Source organism: Amyelois transitella, chromosome 10 (assembly GCF_032362555.1).
Source record: "Amyelois transitella isolate CPQ chromosome 10, ilAmyTran1.1, whole genome shotgun sequence".
Lineage (NCBI taxonomy): Eukaryota > Metazoa > Arthropoda > Insecta > Lepidoptera > Pyralidae > Amyelois > Amyelois transitella.
Window position 1 is genome coordinate 5660409 of NC_083513.1, and position 18972 is coordinate 5679380.

The window sequence follows — 18972 nt, forward strand, 5'->3', positions numbered from 1 at the left end:
CACACATTTTGAAAAGCGACAGTATTTTCCCATGAACGGCTTTCCATTCCCAAACGTTCCACATACAAGGCGTGTCAAACGCGTGTTAATTACAGATTTTCAATGGATCGAACTGGTTTCTTGTAACGGTGTAATTAATAAGGTCTGAGCGTCATGTCATTTCATGTTATCTTGTGGATGCGAGACTTCGCTCTTCACTGAAGGAAGTAGAAGGTTTTTCCTAAGCTTTTTATATTCCCCTACTCATTGAAAGCATTTGGACACAAAAAATCAAAAGTAAGAATAAAGTGTGACATTTAATTTAACCTGGATTTTTATTCTAAAAGCTTTTTTATTTTTCTTTATTTCATCTTCTATTTTATAGACTAGCTGTTGCCCGCGTGTTAGTCGTAGAGACACTCGATGTTTGCTGTCTTGTTATGTGTATTGGCTGTCGACATCATTTGTTTTCATCACTCTTTGCTACCAATAGAACATGTACAGTTTTTGGTAGTGGCAAAATTTAAGAACATGTTTTGCATTATCTAAAAAGGTCAACGTATTATCTTTGTTTTCCGCATTAATATTAGTGTCTGCGTGTAACGTATTTATTAACATAATCATAGAGCAAGTTAAATTAAAACATTCGAGTTATTTGTCTATGGGATTAATCTTCTGTACCGCGAAGACTAAGCCCTAAGTACGCAGCTAGTAATTAGTATAATGGGTACCAGACACGATAATAGTGCATTTCAATTGAAGTTTCATCAAGTTTCGCTATGCTAGCGTATATAATGGGACTCTAGCCATCGTTACTACATCCTGGATGGTTAATGGGGAAAATGCACACACGAGACAATAATCTCTTAAGTCTGTCCAATAAGTACATTATAAACCTCGCAGGCATTCAAAGCAGGGAATTATTCAACTCGTACACAATTATTTAATTATAATGTCGCTCAGTATGCTCTTAGCCTATTGTTGTCGTCGAAATACTATGAGATTTACGATGGGGCCTATCTCTCATTCGTATCGCAAACATTTATCTTCATAGACTATGAGAAAGCCGTTTATTCAAACGTGGCGTGCCCTAAACGCTGTTCCTCTGCAACTCGACTGTAGATGTAATCGTTAATCATTTTTCTCTCGCTAACCGACGTTTAAATTCATTAAGTCCGTTAAATTATTTCTTATTTAGTTACTAGATGCTTTCGCGCCTAAATACAAACTTGCGTGCACTCACGACTAATCATTTCAACGGTCAATTATAATTCATTCACACATGTTTAAGTCACGATCACTCATGATGTGACTTAAGGAATGCGTGTTGCCATGGGAGAATGTACCCGGTAATGTATGATTTTCTACTCTTACATGAGTATACCTTGTCCACTTTCTGAATAACATTTCCATTAACTTTTTTGTATCCGCGCCACTTACAACGAAAGTGAATATGTAGGAGCTTTATTGATTGGTATTTCTCATATAGAGGTGCTTAATTAAGGTGTTCAGTTATATAGCACAATAAGGCGAGGAGGCCATTAATAATATCAAAGGTGAAAGGCAGGATATATCAGTCATCTTATGAAAATATATTGATTATTTTCATAGGTATTGAAAATAAAAAAGCAATTAAAAGGAAATCGTTAAAACTATAACATTTCTAAAAAAATGGAATCATCATGTACTTACTACAATAACCCTTGTATTCTGAAGATTCCGAGCACATATTTATGTCACATTTACTGCAAATAAAACTGATTAGGATTATTTTTATTCAGTTAAAGAAAATGAAAAAGGCACAAACACGCTATATCTTCAGTCAGAAGAAAAAAGTTTTCGATTACCAACTGGTTATTTAAACCATAAATATTGATGATACTCAGTATTTAATTCAAGATTACCATTTGCAGAAACTCAAAGTTTCCATTACACATTAGAATATATAAAGCCGGGGGTGGTTCGGTCGTCCGCGCGCCGTCTGTGTGCCCACGACGTGTCTTGTTTAATCGCGGACATCGCTAAGCATCCTTTTTGTGGAGGCAAACGACCGGCCAGGATAGTTTCTTGAAATTGCTTTATTGGGGAACCTGTCTCCGCACACAGTAGGCGTATAATGCGGTTATGAATCAAGGAGCGAGCGGAATGATATTTATGCCTCTATCGGCTACTCTCGGACGCGTGTTCGTATCTCCATAAAACGACCACTCACACGGGGCGCTAATTGTAATTTCGTATCAACAGAATAAATCGATTTAACCGCTTAAAATCCGGTTCACGCCTTTTTTGTCACACTTTTTATCGTGATGACCATTATTCACAACAGTTATAATTGATGCCCTTTGGGGATGGGGCGTAAAAACATGCCATGTCTTAATTCAACTCGCTTGAATGCCAGCTAGACTGACCACCTAATTAATGACGGACATCTTAATGAGAATAATCATTAAGTAATCAGAAGCTGCGAATAAATTCAAAATTGTCTAGAACGCTAACGATTCCTCGACTTGAGCAATAAGAACTAAGAAAACGATTTCAATATCTCGCCGTAAGATTTGCTCATTGTTTACTGTGCTTCCTAGTGTCCATATAGGCTGTTCCCGAGAGGCTCGTTATACGATCCGGGAGCGGTATGTGTAAACGAGCTGAACAAACCCGACGCTAATTCTTGTTTATGAGGACCCTTGCTCCGCATAGATACGATGTAGGGCCTTCGAGCGGCCCCGACGATCAAAGCCACATACAAACAGCTTCCATTCTTGAAATGATGTGTGCCATCACAAGCACAATCCCGCCATATTCGATAACATAAAACCGATACGTACCTAATTTAAATAAATCGGTTGTGATCGCTGTCCTTCGTTCGTTTGTTGTGTGAACATCCGTTCCCAAGATTCATTTTGGTCGTTCTTATTTTAAACATGGTGCCTTAATAAATACGATGGGTATCTTGTGACACCGATTTTAAATACCAGCGTAATGTTCATAATGTACGGCATACAACACAGGATACCGTTCCTAGTTTTCGAGTATTAATAACGGTCTTCGGTCTAAGTTCAAAACGATCTTGTTTCCTAGTTAAATTTAACGTTGATATTAAATGAATTTCTTGTTACAGTCTGGAATTTTGATTATATGGTTTTAACTTTGTATGTAGAGGACAAGTGATAGTCACAATAGTCATTAAAGCGAAACGAACAGTTATTTATACCACATTCTATGGGTATTTCTAAATATTGCATCGTTTTGTATATTAAGAAATTCTTGTGATACCCGATTGCAGTCAGAAAGCGGGATGTCCACTTTAAAAATGATAGAGTATATGTATGTTTAAATAAATGCTGTTTATTCTAAAATGGTCAAAATAATGGCGCCATTTGCGGTAAATGGCCGCTTTGTAAGGTGTGCCCTTGTGATAGATCGTCAAGCTTAGCATTATTCAGTGCCGTCGACTTAGCGATACCATAGCTCATGCCTGCGACATTTCCGATCATGTTCGGTAAGCGCACGGCTAAACTGGATCCAGGCCCGGCTATCAATACTTATCGGACGTTGTGAATATTTATTTGGTTTCTGATATTATCAACCTGCTGCGATCCTGGTTTAGATGTTTTCTGGATAGTCTACCTATTATATGCAAAGATTACATGTAAATGGCATGTGGAAAGAGGTAGTCTCTGCCTACCCCTCCGGGAAAGAGGCGTGAGTTTATGTATGTATGTATGTATTACATGTAAAGGTCACACACATATATTTTTTTAATTTGCGATTTTACTTTTATTGAGATTATTAAGCACCAGCTTTACCCGCATCTTTGCCCGTGTGAATTTAGTGTCACTTACTCGCGCGAATTTGTAGGTGAGAAAGGAAAACAGGTTTTTACTAATATTCAAATTCTATTATGTATTATTCCATAGGAACATTTTTGTGTCCTTCTGTTAATTTTAAGAAGGTTTGGTTTAGTAGATAACGCGTGAAAAGAATTTATAGAAATAATCGGCTACCTAACCTCGATCACCTTGGCATGGCTGATGGCTCTTTTCTAAGTTCTGTGTATTAGTTTGAATGCTACATTGAGGGAAAACACTGTGTGGAAACTTACACATACGGGAAACTGCATATGTAACCATGATCCAATATAGAAATAACTTCGTGTGAAAACCCGACTCTCCCAATCCAGGATCAAAAAAGTTAAAAAGAAAACCTTGGGCTCCTCTCTAAAAAGGTGAGGATTGACCGGCCTAACGTTAGGCAAAAGAAGAAGAAGTTATCGATCTGTAGGCTCTTAGAACTGGTTAATGTACTGCGATTTAACCATTTAGTCTAGTCTTAAGACGAAAACCTAACCTGTTTGGCAAAAAATAATCATATCTTATTGTTTACAGGTCAGCGGTGACAGCAGTGTCATGGCACCCCCAGTCCGGTCTCCTAGCGTCCGTGGACCGCGGCAAGCGTGCCGCCATTTGGGGTGACTTGTGACAGCCCTGGGAACCACGCCCGCCCTCTCCTGACAAGGTCAGTAGATGTTAGACGCAACTCTCCATGGGGTTCAAGGGGCTTTGCTTCTACGGAGAAGTAGTTATCGGGGATGTTCACCATGTACGATGGAAGTTTTCCATGTACACAGAAGAAGGACGGGTGGGTCCGATATGCCTACTACTCCTACCTCATGACATCTGGGGCGAACTTCAGGCGGCTTAAAGATTTCGCACATCCTAATCTTGTGACATAGATTAGGAGCGGTTTTGAGAGTTATTATAATTTTTACTCTTTTTTCTGATAAAAAATATACCAAGAAAAAGAATTAAGCACAGCAATATGCATTAAGCATAAGTCCGCCCATGGCATCAACATTGTTTAGTCACAAGTTGATTTTAACACGTCTCCGAGTCCCAATAGCTCATAGATATCGCGGCCGTTTCATCTTATCTGCCTGCCATGCTGAACGCCCGAGTGTTTATCTACGGAGATTTGTTACAGTTACAGTTTTGAGGGCACCCATCATTTGCTGACTAGATTGATGGAATTTTAATATTATTATAAAAGCCAGGTCAAACATTGTTACGACGATAAGCTTACATCAAAAGAGTGACAGATGAGGAAGAAGTTAAAGAAGCATGTGTAACAAGTGGCCGTGGCATTTATTTGCCTTCCAGAAAGGGGCGATTTTGTGTTTGTTTTTTCTCTCCCGAATTTCGGATATATTGAATCTAAGAGTTTTTTGACTTTTGCCTTATGGACACCAAGTATAAATTATAGTATTTCACATTTGCATGTAAAAAGAGAAACTCCTATTCATAAAATTCCACCATAGAAGTCTCACGTCCGCTCTCAACAAGAGGTCATAGGTTTATTGAAGCATTCACAACCGCTCTCTTGGCAGTTTCTGGCCCATTCACGGTTACTTTCCGGAGGTTTGTCCTCAGTCCATAATGACATAGCAGTCTGGCCAACAAAGTTTATAGCACTTCGTAGTCTTATTATGTAGGATCGGTCTAAATTGGTCGAGTTTACTCAAAGTGTTAGTGTTAATTAAATGGAAGTGGCACACATTTTTCAAAAGTAGTTAATTTATAAATTTACACACTGTCTTAAATTCTTATTGCTAATTTATCTTATTGATGAAAACATTAATCAGACAATATTTAGAATCTAATTTTAGTGTTTTCTTTTTGATACTCTATTTTGAATATTGATCCCATGTAACCCATCTATTATCTTGCATAAAATACTTACCAAAATGTACTAACCATCCGTTATTTGAAAAATAGCTTGTACAATACATAAATCATAATGGTTTCAATTCACTAGCTTGTAATTTGGATAATTATAGTTGTTGCCAACAAACTTGTATCTCTAATTGTGAGGAAGAAAAGGGTTAAGTGATTTGGAAAACATTATGTGGATGTTTTGTGGCTCAGTTAAATGCGCAGGTCGGCTGAGTAATTATTTGGCTATTTTTATGGAAATTTAACAATAGACTGTAAACTATACGCACTCTGTCTAAATATGTGTCTTGGTGACTAGTAGGGACTAATTTGTGAAGAAAGCGCTTTTACAGTTTAAAACGGGTCTTTGGATTTTCTAAATAACATGCTATGTTGATAATTTTTGTTGAGGACCTGCGATGGTTTGGTATTAAGTATGTAGACTGGTCATATAGAGTAAATTCCTACTTATGAATCTGCAAATTGATTAGTGATAAGATTCACATTAATAAGGTCTTAAAATACACGCCGTAATGTTTCGAATTTTCTAAATATTTTAAGGCCGCCTATGTCTATGTCATCGAAAGTAGCTTTTATAGTGGCTTCGCTTATGTAAATTCATATTCGTTTATTAAAATTCGCATCAGAACAGTACTGTTACGGGGATGAAAAGTATATCCTTTTCAGTACAAACTACGTATGTATGTCATGAAGATTTGCTAAAATAAAACATAGATAACAAAAATGTATACGTAAATGCTAAGGTACTTGTAATAGAATATTATATAATTCGTTCACTTACGATTATGAAATTTAATCCAAAAGAATTGTATGTATTAAAGCTTTTAAGCAAAACATAAAATGGTGTGATACTGCCTTTGCGACTATTGATAAGTCTTAAAAATCACCTTTATAAACATGTTTATGAATATTTATCGGGCTCCTGTGGATTCAATGTGATAGTTAACATTTGCTCGTGTAGTTCACAATTCCTATAAGGTATTCATTATTATACAACTAAAATAAAAATACTTCAGACTCGTCCGCTCTCTGTTTTACAACTTTTTGTAAGATTTTTTTTTACATTAAATTAAGGACGTCCTGGTAAAGGGTCAGGTCAAAAGTACCCGAAACCGCCGAGCTTGTATGAAGAGAGTTATGAATGTGGACGAAGCGAAAGAAGTATGCAGAGATCGTGGCAAGTGGAAAGAGGTAGTCTCTGCCTACCCCTCCGGGAAAGAGGCGTGATTTTATGTATGTATGTATGTATGTTTTTTTTACATATTTTTTTCTTATTACCATGCTCTTACAAAAATATTTCAACTGAGCATTATGAGCAACATAATAATAAGTATTGGCTGGCCTAAAGGCCAAAAAAAATGTCCACACAGCATGCTTACCATTAAGAGACATAGATTAGCAAACAGTTACAAAAAGAAAATTGTGTACCTGGCATAAATAAGCTTAATCTCTGCCTACCTGTCCAAGAAAGAGACGTTTAGACTTGACGTTGGGGTGGGAATTTCAGGACAACTATATCCTGTGTTCCAAATTCATAAATTCATCACACAAACATTCGCATTAGTTGTACACTCACTAGACTAAAAGGAATAAATGTTTTGCATTACAAATATAAAGTGCATTAAAATATGTCATTCTGATAACCTGCTAATGTTGGTGAAGTTCGTGACACTCGTAAGTTACATGGCTTTTATAAAACAGTTTACTAGTTTAGTTATTATGAAAACCAATTGTATTATTTCTTGTGGTGGAGATGATGTTGATGAGTTGTGAAGCATTTGTTTTAACTGTTATAGCTATTATGAACGCTTATTGTGAAGTCGCAAAACTTTAGACAAATGGTCTGTGACCTGGATAAGCACACTTTAAATTAAAGGTAAATCAAAAAGTAGCTGCTTACACTTATAATTCAAAACTATTAAACTTATACCAAATTTATTATTAAACAATATATGGAACATTAACAAAGGTCAGGTCTTGCATGGAGATGGTTATGAATGTATGTGGATCGACCGAGAAGAGTATGCATGGATCATGCCAAGTTGAGAGACGTAGTCTCTTTCCCTCTGGAAAAGAGATTTTATATATTCTTCAAAAAATATTTTAATCTTTAGATCATTGTTATGATAAGAGACCTATTTTGATTTGTCCCTCACATATTATATATATTTTAATTTTACATTTACATCATTATTGGTTTATGTAAATACTTTTGATCGTTCTGGTAAATAGCACCTTCCAAAAGTAAAACCTAAAACGTCTTGCATATGCATATACGCTCTTTATTGAAATGTGCCATAATGGAAATACTATCCACGTACTATTACAATATCTATTGATAAGCAAAGCAGGTAATTAGGCATAAAGAGAGATTCTTTGAAAAGTCTAGCCAGACGGTCGTTCACATCTCTGCCACCCCTATTGTTGAAAAAACACAAATGTTCAATGTAGAAATTCAAGTATTGTACATAGCACAATACTCCGGAGCAGACTAGTGAAAGCGACACTTTCGACTTTCATTAAGTTTTTGTAAATGTATGTATGGTGCTCGCGGCTGGTCCATATTGTCTTCGGACGTGATTCTGCCGGCCCGATCTGAATAAAGGTGCAATGTGTTTTAAGAAAATAGTTTCATAAAATTTGTTTTTATTAAGCCGATTTCAAAATATATTTTTTTATTATTTTTTTTTTCTTAATACTAACTGTATATTTCAATGAACTGTTTAGTGAATTGTAAAAATCTACAACATGGACATTCATTTATTAAGTTATCAAGTTCGGCCAATGGAGAAATATATTTTATTTCATTTCAAAACAAATTTATATTGACATGGATTAAAATCTCCCTTTGGTATTGTATAAAATGTTTGTTATGGAATTAAATTACTGTAATATTCAAGCAAATGTTATTTATCTTGTTGATGTTACCTCTATGACTTTTATCGTTGCTCGATCACACTATAATATTATTAAAACATACTCTGTTGATTGAAATTTAATATAAATTTTAGTTTACAAAATGACAAACCAATACTATATGTATCTGGTTTTCGTAAAATAGACAACGAATGAATAAAATCTATCTACCACAAAGCAATCCCTATAAAATTTGCTTACTTAATTAATTTCCTCTAAAATAAATTTTAAACCTATTTTAAACCCACAAAATTTATTTCAGATGGGAAAAAAATGTACTTACTGTTTTTACTATATTTACGAACGCCTCAAAAACAACACTACTTCAGTACGCGTTACTAGAAGAGTCGTGAAATACGAGTATCAGTCTAGCCTAGAGCTTAAATTTTAATTATCTCGTGAAAACATTTACAAGGTCCCAATTTTATTAATGGTAAAATCCCACTTGTAGTATATGTATATTTCATACACGAAACCTTCACATTCTGACATGAATTTACCAAGTAAATGTACAACTCTAGTACATTCAATAATTTCTTTTGTAATTGTGTGGTGGCAGGTGGTCTATTTTATTTTACAGCATTGGCACATCAAATGTATTACTGCAATAAAACGTACATATATGTTTACTGGTAGTGGGGAAAGATTCAGCAATCTAAAGAACATGTCAGGACTATTGTAATCTTATGGTTTATAGGTGGTCCCTTCTGTCATCTTTTTTTTTAAATATTACCTATATGGGTTCGTTTCCTGGTACTTATATAAACAAAGCCTTCGACAAGAACTTCGCATCTGTATTACGAGAGGTTAAGAAAAGCGTCATATCATCATGAGACATTCTTATGAATTTGGATTTTTCCTCAAATCTATCTATATACATATAATAAAATAGTAAAAATATTTTGTCTGTACATTTAGTATTTTTGACTGAAATGGATAGAGGGACACTTAGAATGAATAATAAAAAGCTAAAATATTTTATTTTAATTTCTTGTCTGTCTGTCTGTATGTATGATCACGCTTATCTCCGAAAGTACTGAACCGATTCCCTTAAAACTTTTACCAATTGCTTTGTTTTAACTCAGAAAAACATTTAAAGATTGTTTCATCAAAATCGGTTTACTAAAAAAAGTTATCGTCATTTGAATGAACTCAAGGCATGAGTTTGCCTGCAAATAAGTTTACGCGGAAAAATTCCAAATTTACGCGGACGAAGTCGCTGGCAACAGCTAGTGTCAAATAAAATCATATTTTTGATACAGTTTAATTTTCGATCCGACAGATTGCCCGTAATTCTTAATTATTATGTAAAATTCGTTAGTTTAGTTTAGCTACCGAAAATGCAGCTACTCGTAAGACTTTCGACAATGAATCGCTCTGTGCGCTTCTGTGCGTTGTATGGACCATTGGAACCGCATCCGGTGGACCGTTCACAAACCGTTTGTCGCCAAAATGAAGCGGAAAATTTAATAGACCAACGCTTAGTACGTGATCGGTATCGTACTCTTATTGTTGTCTGCCCGCTGTCCCACTTTCATTTCCCATCGGGAAAACATTTATCGATTTTTTACATGTTTTGTTAATCAAATTGTATACAATGAAAATCGGTTACGTCGGACATGTACCTACGACAAAAACACGTTACCATTATTTATGATTCTCTATTTTCACTCAAGTACCGTTTCCAATGACATTGATTAGTCTGCAAAGCTTAAAAAATCATTACTTAGTTTAAGCTACAACTATTCTTAAAATATTTTTCCTTTTTGTTTGCTATTTGGATTCATAGTTAAATTTTTTAATTGATTTTACTTTCCACCATCTTTATTTTATTTTCTTCTTTCATACTTTAAATTTTTATAATTTTATTTCCATCATCTCGTCAGTCGCCAATTTATAGCTTTATAGCTGTTATCACGAATGTGATTTCATAATTTTGATTTGATATTTTGATTTTTTTTGATAATAAGTCGCCCATATTTTTGTCTTGTTAGTCTTCTGGAGTCCGTTCAGGCTGCAATTCTTATTGCTACATTATTCATTCAAAGCTGTTTGAATTTTTTCTGACCTTTGACTACCCTTAGATGACTAGGGTATAACTCGTATTGTCTGAATGATCATGAAAACTTATTTATTATGAGGCAGGATTCATATTTTTTCCTTATAAAATATTGATGGAATAACAATAACATATCGGCATTCTCAAGTTATCCTGAATTAATACGTTACTGCTTTGACACCCGTGGTAGACAACCACGACTGGCCTATATCTCGATTTTATGTAAATGGTTACGAATTGTTATAAATTCCGCGCCGTATTGTCTCGCATTTATGGCAAATTGAATTGTAAACCAATAAATGAATTATGATTCCACCTACTTGTAATACATTCAGATTCCAGTCTAGCAATACGCAACATCTAAATATTATTCAGTTCTGGCTATGTACTCGTATCTATAAATTTATTACATTTTAAGACAAAGTTGGGACATTACCTATAAACATTTCACATGTCTTTTTTCCGTATCTGCCTTTTAAATATCGCGATGTCCAAGATATGAAAAAAGTACTTTATGAAATACTCGTCTATTGTATTTAAATTACAATGACAAATGACTTGGCTTCGAAATAATTTGTTCGCTAGCATAGACATACCAGTATAAGTTTTTGGTTTTTATTTAAACCTGTTTAATGGCGATGTCGTTTTAATCATTGTCACGGGTCATTGGATATTCATCTGGTAATGTTTGTGATAATTAAGTAATGTTACGTGTTCTTGATTGTAAGATATAATTAAATAGTGATGTACGTAGACCTGTGCCATCGGGCGGGGTGGCCGCCAATACAAAGATACCGTTGCGGCTCCGCTCCATCACTCATTGCGTTAGCAGGTGTTTTACGAATATTTTTATAATATTTCTATAGTTTTCAGAAGCCTTGCTTTTGAACGATACCTTTTGCATACGATTTATGAGAGAAAGAAATTGTATTATTTGTAGTCGGCAAACGAAGTGATAGGATAGAATGACAGGAAGTGAAGTGAGGGCGGGCTAATAGTGGCTATTAGCGAATCACTCTGAGAAATCGCCAACAATGAACACGAATACACTCTTTGCCTGTGTCGTCCCATTCATTACACGTCCGTTGTCTAATATGTATGTCAGGTCAATTCTTCGCGTTCCGAAATAATCGGGGCAATTTGGCCTTAGGCGCGGTTAATATCACGATTAAATTATTATCTTCTCGCGTTTCAGTCCTATCACTGTCATTTACGTAAAACTTTCGAATGATTTGCTTCCATTATGTTCATTTTGTAAAAAAAAGTTAAATTGCTCACATTATAATGTATCCAATTTCTTTTGTCTTTGTTACATCTAATTATATTTTTACATTTGATACCCAGATGAATTCTTACCAAATAGGGCGCATCACGACTCGTACCAACTATAAATATTTATTAATAGATTAACTGTTCATTAAAAATGCATATTACCGGTCTTCTCCCATCATAGCTCGGTAACCACTGCCGGCAATTGAGCAACAACGTTTGTAAATCGGGTATTCCATTTCAATTTGAGTTACAGCTGTGATGGACAAATATACGAGTATCATAACCTAACGGTTGTGCCACACTTAACCCATTAATCTCGGTGCGTTTTACTGTAACTAACTTCTTAATTGATGTTATCAGATACCAAGATATCGCGCCGCGGACGGGTTCACTCGGATTAAGTTCCAAATGTTTATGACGCCTGTATTAAACGCCGATACATGTGTCAAAGTCAACGTTTTATTGTGCGATCAACGGATTAACACATGGATGAAGCATTCAAACAGAAAATGTATTGCTTTACTGGCATTTTATTTATTTTCATTATATGTTAATTAAGTAATTTTATTGCGTTGGCCAGTGTACTGCACTTTATTTTTGAAAGTTATTATTTACAGTATAAGTCTAGCCATAAAGTATCCAGCCAGAGACCTTTTGTGTAGGGGTTATGTTACCATTGTTTGTGTCTACATCATTCCAGAATTGCGCCAAAATTCTTTAAATTTTGCCGTTTGCAATATGTTGGTAATATAATCTTAAAGGATTAAAAAAAATCTTTATTTCTAAATTACCAGACATTAATGCTCCGCTTCATTTCCCCGATAATGATTGTTAAATATAAGAAGAAGAAAATATCCTGACTTACATATTATGAGGAAACTTACTTTTATCCGCAACTTCGCCCGCTTGAATTTATCGCCATCAATATGCGCAAATTTAGCGCCACTTACAAAAGAATACAGGTTTTTCGCAAATGCCACGAGAACTTTAGTTTTTACGCAAAATTTCAAGAAGTTCAGTAGAAAAAGCGTGATGAGGTAACAACAAATAAACTTACTTTCGCATTAAAATATAAGTTGGGATTAGGATACGAGTATCATCCATACTCGCTCGTATTACCTAATAATATCAAACTCTCATACCTAGTCGCTTTTAGCTTTAAGTTTCTACACTCGCCTGCCTATCTACAACGAATCCCTTTACACGAATGCGAATTTTTATACACTGCATGGTTATTAATGTTATTAGTACTTTTGCTCTTATTCCGTACTCCTTCAATGATCATTGAAAGACATGGAGAGATTATTTTCATGTTTATAGGAGACACACGAACCTCAGTTTTTATGATAAATGCCTTTTATTGTGTAATGGAAAAACCTATAAATATTGTATAAGATTATTGTATTTCAGCGTCTTTGAAATTGTCTAAGAGTTAATAACAATAAAAATCATAAATTAACTCTTCTTAACAAATAGCGGGATTCACATGTTAACGATTTTTTTTTCACATTTATTGCATTCGTTGAAAATAAACCGAAGTTGACCCAAAAAAATCGAATAACATATGACTATCCAAAAAATATTACTGAATCAACTTTGAATTGATTTATTTAGCATGTGATTTGTTCGATATTTATGTCGTGTTAACCAGCTACCGTTGTAAAAGAACAATTTAATACTTACAACAAGTATTTGTTACCCGTTAGAGATGAATGAAACTTGTGACTTTTTCCACAGATCGCGGACCGAGACACCGCTGAAGGCAAACAGGAGAGCGGCGAGGTGTTCGATTTCCTACGCGGCATCACCACCGACCTCCTACACAGGTTCAACTAGTCCAGCCAGCAATGAATGTGCTGCGATGCAATTATCTCTTAACACTCATGACTCGAGTTGTTTCTTTAAAATTTTAAGTGTTTTTACTGCGATACGACATTTTATTAAATGGAAAAAAATCGTGTGATATAGTTTTACAATAACAAAAGACCGTTTAATTATTTCACTGAACACGCCATTTTAATTAATACATAAGTGAACGTTTGTACTACTTTCCATTTAAAATAGAATTTAGTCAATTGGACGAGTGTGACCGATATGCGTTATGAGTGTATTGTATGTAAATACGTATATATAGATTTAAATTCGTATGTCTCAAAGCGGTGCTCCATGTCACAATTTTAGGATTTTTACGCATATTTTAAGCTTAAATGAGATGTCTTGCTCTCGAGCCGATATCCGATTTTTTAGGGTATGCTTGTTTGGTTTTAAATAAAACATGAATTATCACGATATGCACTTTTAGCATGGACAACTCTTAAATGCGCTATTTTGTGCTAACTTAGTGATAAAGAGAAAATGCTAGTTTTTTTATATGTCATTCAAAACTTATAAGTAGCCAGCCATTCCAATTTAACAAATTTCTAACAAAGATATGTCTTCCTTTAAAATCATTAACATTTTTTATCTAAAAACTTTAGTTGATATTGTAAAATGTTTGCAGCAATGTTATTAATACTTATACGTACTACCTAATTGTAAAATATGAATTGTTTCTTACCGTGGTATAAGCCAGTTAATAAATGTAGTCGCGACATTGAATCGAAAGAAATATCTGCTGTTGCGTATCGTAAACAATGCTGTCATAGCGTACTTTAATACCTTACTACTTTAGTACCTACGACCATTAGCAAGTTAATATTATTGATTTTAAAAATTATATATATTGCTTATTAGGAATGTGATCAGGTATACCTGAAAAGGATGCTGAACTAAAATTAAATGAACATCAATTTTAAATTACTATAATTCATGTTCGATATTGTTTTTTATTATCCCGTAGCCCGAAAAAAATACCAATTTAATTTACCAATACTCATTTAAATTTGTTGGTAAACTCTAGACAGTAATTAGCACTATGTGATTAAATTAATCAAATACTCGAAATCACTTGTATAAGAAAACCTGTAAATTTGTGCTTACTGTTTTAAATTAAAATTAAACGTAAGTTTTGATACAAATTGCAAAACTTGTCGTATTAATTGTGAAATTTTATACATCATAAAATGAATTATCGATTAAACTGAAAAATTCTTACTCGCTTTTATTCAGTCATTCTAAACTTGTTCATACAATATGATTGCAAGCATTTTGCATATCGATGATGAAATAATTGTTACAGTAAATTTATTTAACATTGCCTACTCCACAAGGGCTGATTATCTGCCAACAGTCTCAAAAAGACTGAAAGGCCACATTCAGCTGTTACGTTTATTAAACGTTTAAAATTATAAACGTGTATCTAATTTATTGCCTATGAAGTAGGATTATATTTTTCATCACAAAAGTTTAAATAGTCTCTGGATCTTGGCAGTAGCAGTTATTTATGAATATAGCTATCACGGTGACACGATATTTGTTTTACGTACGGATCGGGCGGCCACCTGCGCGCGCGCCGATACCGCTCATTAGCAAACAATGATCGCCGGCGACTTGGCTTCAGCCGGCTCTATATGCTACCATGATATAGCTTAGTTCGAAGCTGTGAAGGCCAGAGACAATTTTAAAGTAATAATTAAAATTAAAGAAATACTTGGATACTGTAAACTGACGAAGTTGCACGACAAAAGTTTTATACCTGCCTTCAAACTTTAAATTTGCATCATTAAAGAAAAGTCGTTTAATTAATAGATCGTTTTATCTGACTTACTAATTTTATCGTTTGACGGCGACAAAGCAATGTTGTTTTGCGATAAGCAGTCTCAACTAGCCGCCGGCGACACATCTATAATCCCGTGACGTGTTTTGACAGCCAAGTTCAACCACTTCTTCACTGTCAGTTTTTACTGAAGTTTTTATTCGGCAGTCCATCGACCCCGCACCACTTACAAGCGTTATTTTCACATGTATAAGTATAATTACATGTATAAGCGACCGCTTAATTACCCAAAACTGCTGCGACGCTCGGGTCCGGAATTCGATCGAAAAAACGCCTCACCCGGCGCCGCCGCTTCAAATTAAGATACGTTAACCTTCGCCTTGGCTTGTAATAATAACTATTTTGCATATGGTACGGCTACCATGAGTTTTATTAGTAATCGCTAGCGGCAGTCGTGAGTTAAATTTAATTTGTATAGGAAAATCACAAGTTCCTCAATTGTCCGCTATAGCACTCTCAAATTCCATCTAATTCACTACACTCGCTGGTAGCGATTGAATCAAGCAAAACTCAATGTAACTTTTCCATTCAGATTTTCCCACGGCGCCTTGTCTCTCTATTGAAATTAATCTTGCCAAAAATAATGTCATAATTGTAAACTCTTTGAAAGAAATAATAAATAACGACCTAGCCAGCGCTAGTAAATCAAAGTGGTTCTATTGGCAGCGACCATCTTAAAACTAGTCAATTATTATGATTTGTTATAGTTTTCTTTTACAGAAGCTTTAAATCCAGTCAAAATAAAATTGCTATCATATTTATTGATTTAAGGGGTTGAATATTGCTAAACGCTAATGACGACAAAAGAGAATGTATGCTTATGAATATACCTAGTGAATTTTGGAGAAAGACAAAATGATGTCAATACATAGACATCTTAATGATATTATTAAAATTTCAATGGGTTACACATTACTTATGGATCGATCATTATTCGCACAGCTAAAAAGTGTAAACTTTTTGTACTATCACCTCATTACAGTTTTTAATTTAAGACATGAACCTACTTTTACTTTTTTTTATTAGGACTACATCACACATTGAAAGTTAGATACGTGTTAAGAAATTGTAGTGTTAATATGATCACCTTTATACATTAATCTTAAATCTATAAAAGGAGCACGTTTTGTCTGCTATAAAGTAGGCAAATAGGCGTACGGTCTATCTAACGCTAAGTGGTTACCGCACCCTATGAATGCAAATCGAGGGGTGACAAACGCACATAGCCGACTATAGAGATTTTTTACCCTTTTTTTGTCTTAATCCTATTTATGCACGCACGACTTTATCCTATTCATGGATTAAGTTGAATTTTGACTTACAAGATGTCGATGACTGAAGCATCCGCATAAAATTATCATTATTTAATTAACCTCGTGTGCGGACATCCGGCAGCTCTAGAGATATAAATATTTTTTTTACGGAATTTGGAACAATTTACAAAATTCAGCTTTGTAAATACTTAAATAATGTGCCTTTTTCGAAGTGTTTAAGTATATTCATAATAAGTACTTATAAACGGTGATTGAATTTGTTGCCTGTGAATGGATTTAAGTCCTTTTTAATACACCATGTTCATATTCCAGGTCTGGGACTCGATTTTATTTTTGTAACAATTAAATAAAACTACGTTATATATTCTTTAGTCAGTTTGGTTTAAGTAACTTTAGCTAGGATTAAATAAAATGAATTAGCTTTACAAGACTGTTGTCATTTTTATGGAATATTAATGTACGTTAGATATAATAAATTTAATAATACATCACAGGTATATCTGAAAGTTGTAAGTATTTGTTACTACCGTTATCGATCAACGATGCAACCAAACGGAACACATTACAATGAGAGAAAAAGGAAAATAATTCTGATAAATAATTGTTAATAATAAATTAGTTAGGCATTATAAAATAATTATTGTTAATGCTTGGGCTAGTGAATGCTTTAGTCGCTTAAATAAAGTCCCGACGCGCATGTCAAATATTTTTGTACGAAATGTATTATAATGTACAGACAGTACACTGGCTAAGATGTGTCTAACGTGCAATTCTTATTCTAAGACCTGTATATTCGATATGGAAATAAATGTGTTATTATATTTGGTTCCTTTTATTTTAGATTGTAGCTCCTAATTCAGAGAGCGCCTTTGTGCGATGGTACTGTATGATTAAGTTCGCACACTCATTCGCGTTGTCAAATTAAGATTCATTTGGCCGTCGACCGTTAGGCGTGATTTATTCAGGTGAAGCTATTAACTCTTACTGGTACTTGGTACCGCTCATCATCACCCAATGACCTGCGGTTTCTCCAATTAAACTACCACCGCGGGGTAAGTCGTTTACCACTTCAATTTTACAATCGATGTCTTTGGATATCCTGGTATGCATGAGCATTAATCTTAACACTTAGATGACATTGAAACTTTAAATTAGTTTTTTTTTATTTGCCTATTTTCATATTGTTAGGCTACATATCTAAAAGTTCAGTTTACTATATTAAAAAAAATTACGCCCACATCTAAGCAGTAGGTTTACTGAAAGCAAACATAAATTTTATGGCGGGATCCGAACATGACTCTTCTTCTTACTTCTTAAGTCGCCTCTTTCGCACACCGCAGGAAGTATGTAATTTGGTAGTCTTATTAAGATGGCAAAAACCAAATGGCACGTGATTTCTCTTATTTTGTTTTGACCTGAAAAGGTATTGATAGAAATAAGCGTAAAAAATATGTCTACGGTTATTTATCGTTGTGGGCCCGATGACCTTACTATATACACGTGTATTCTTCACCTATTACAAAAAATTGTTAGGTAACAATTTAAGGTTTAGTGGATAGTTAAGAAGAGACCACGTTTCTTCTAAAATATATTGTATTATGTTTTAATATTAGGTATATTGATATTTTATACAAAGGTGCGTAAATAAACGAAGAGAAAGAAGTGTAAGTAGTATAGAAGTTTGCGTCCTCACATCTCTGAAGAGGATGCTGAGGTACCTACATCAGTAAGATTCGAACCTGTAGCTAGGTACCTATTCTTTGGAGCGGTACCATCAGTCAAGTAATTTGGCATGTCCTTGAGAAATACGCCGATTTCTGCTGAAACTATTTACTAACGCATTTTAATAGTACTCAAAACCGAAGGCCTTTTATGAAGAAAATTATCATTAAGCATAGTATACAAATTTGTGGCAAGTAGATTTTCTGTAAGTACAAATATTATTGTTCTCGTGGACGCATCCTGCAGACCCACTTATTCTTGAATTGGCAAGGCAATATATCTTTTTCCCGTTATGAATGTTCGTGA

The 18972-nt window shown here is 34.5% G+C and overlaps 1 protein-coding gene across 4 annotated transcripts in view; it reads left to right on the top strand.

Annotated features, from left to right (window-relative positions):
• LOC106137675 (autophagy-related protein 16-1) overlaps positions 1-17765 on the top strand; it is a 164862-nt gene extending 147097 nt beyond the window's left edge. For all 4 annotated transcript variants that reach the window (XM_013338545.2, XM_013338546.2, XM_013338547.2 and 1 more), the window contains 2 exons: positions 4365-4494; positions 13693-17765. In XM_013338545.2, coding sequence (XP_013193999.1) covers positions 4365-4458 — 94 coding nt within the window. In that variant the 3' untranslated portion in view covers positions 4459-4494; positions 13693-17765. The remainder of the gene's footprint in view (positions 1-4364; positions 4495-13692) is intronic.
• Positions 17766-18972: the final 1207 nt, after the last annotated feature.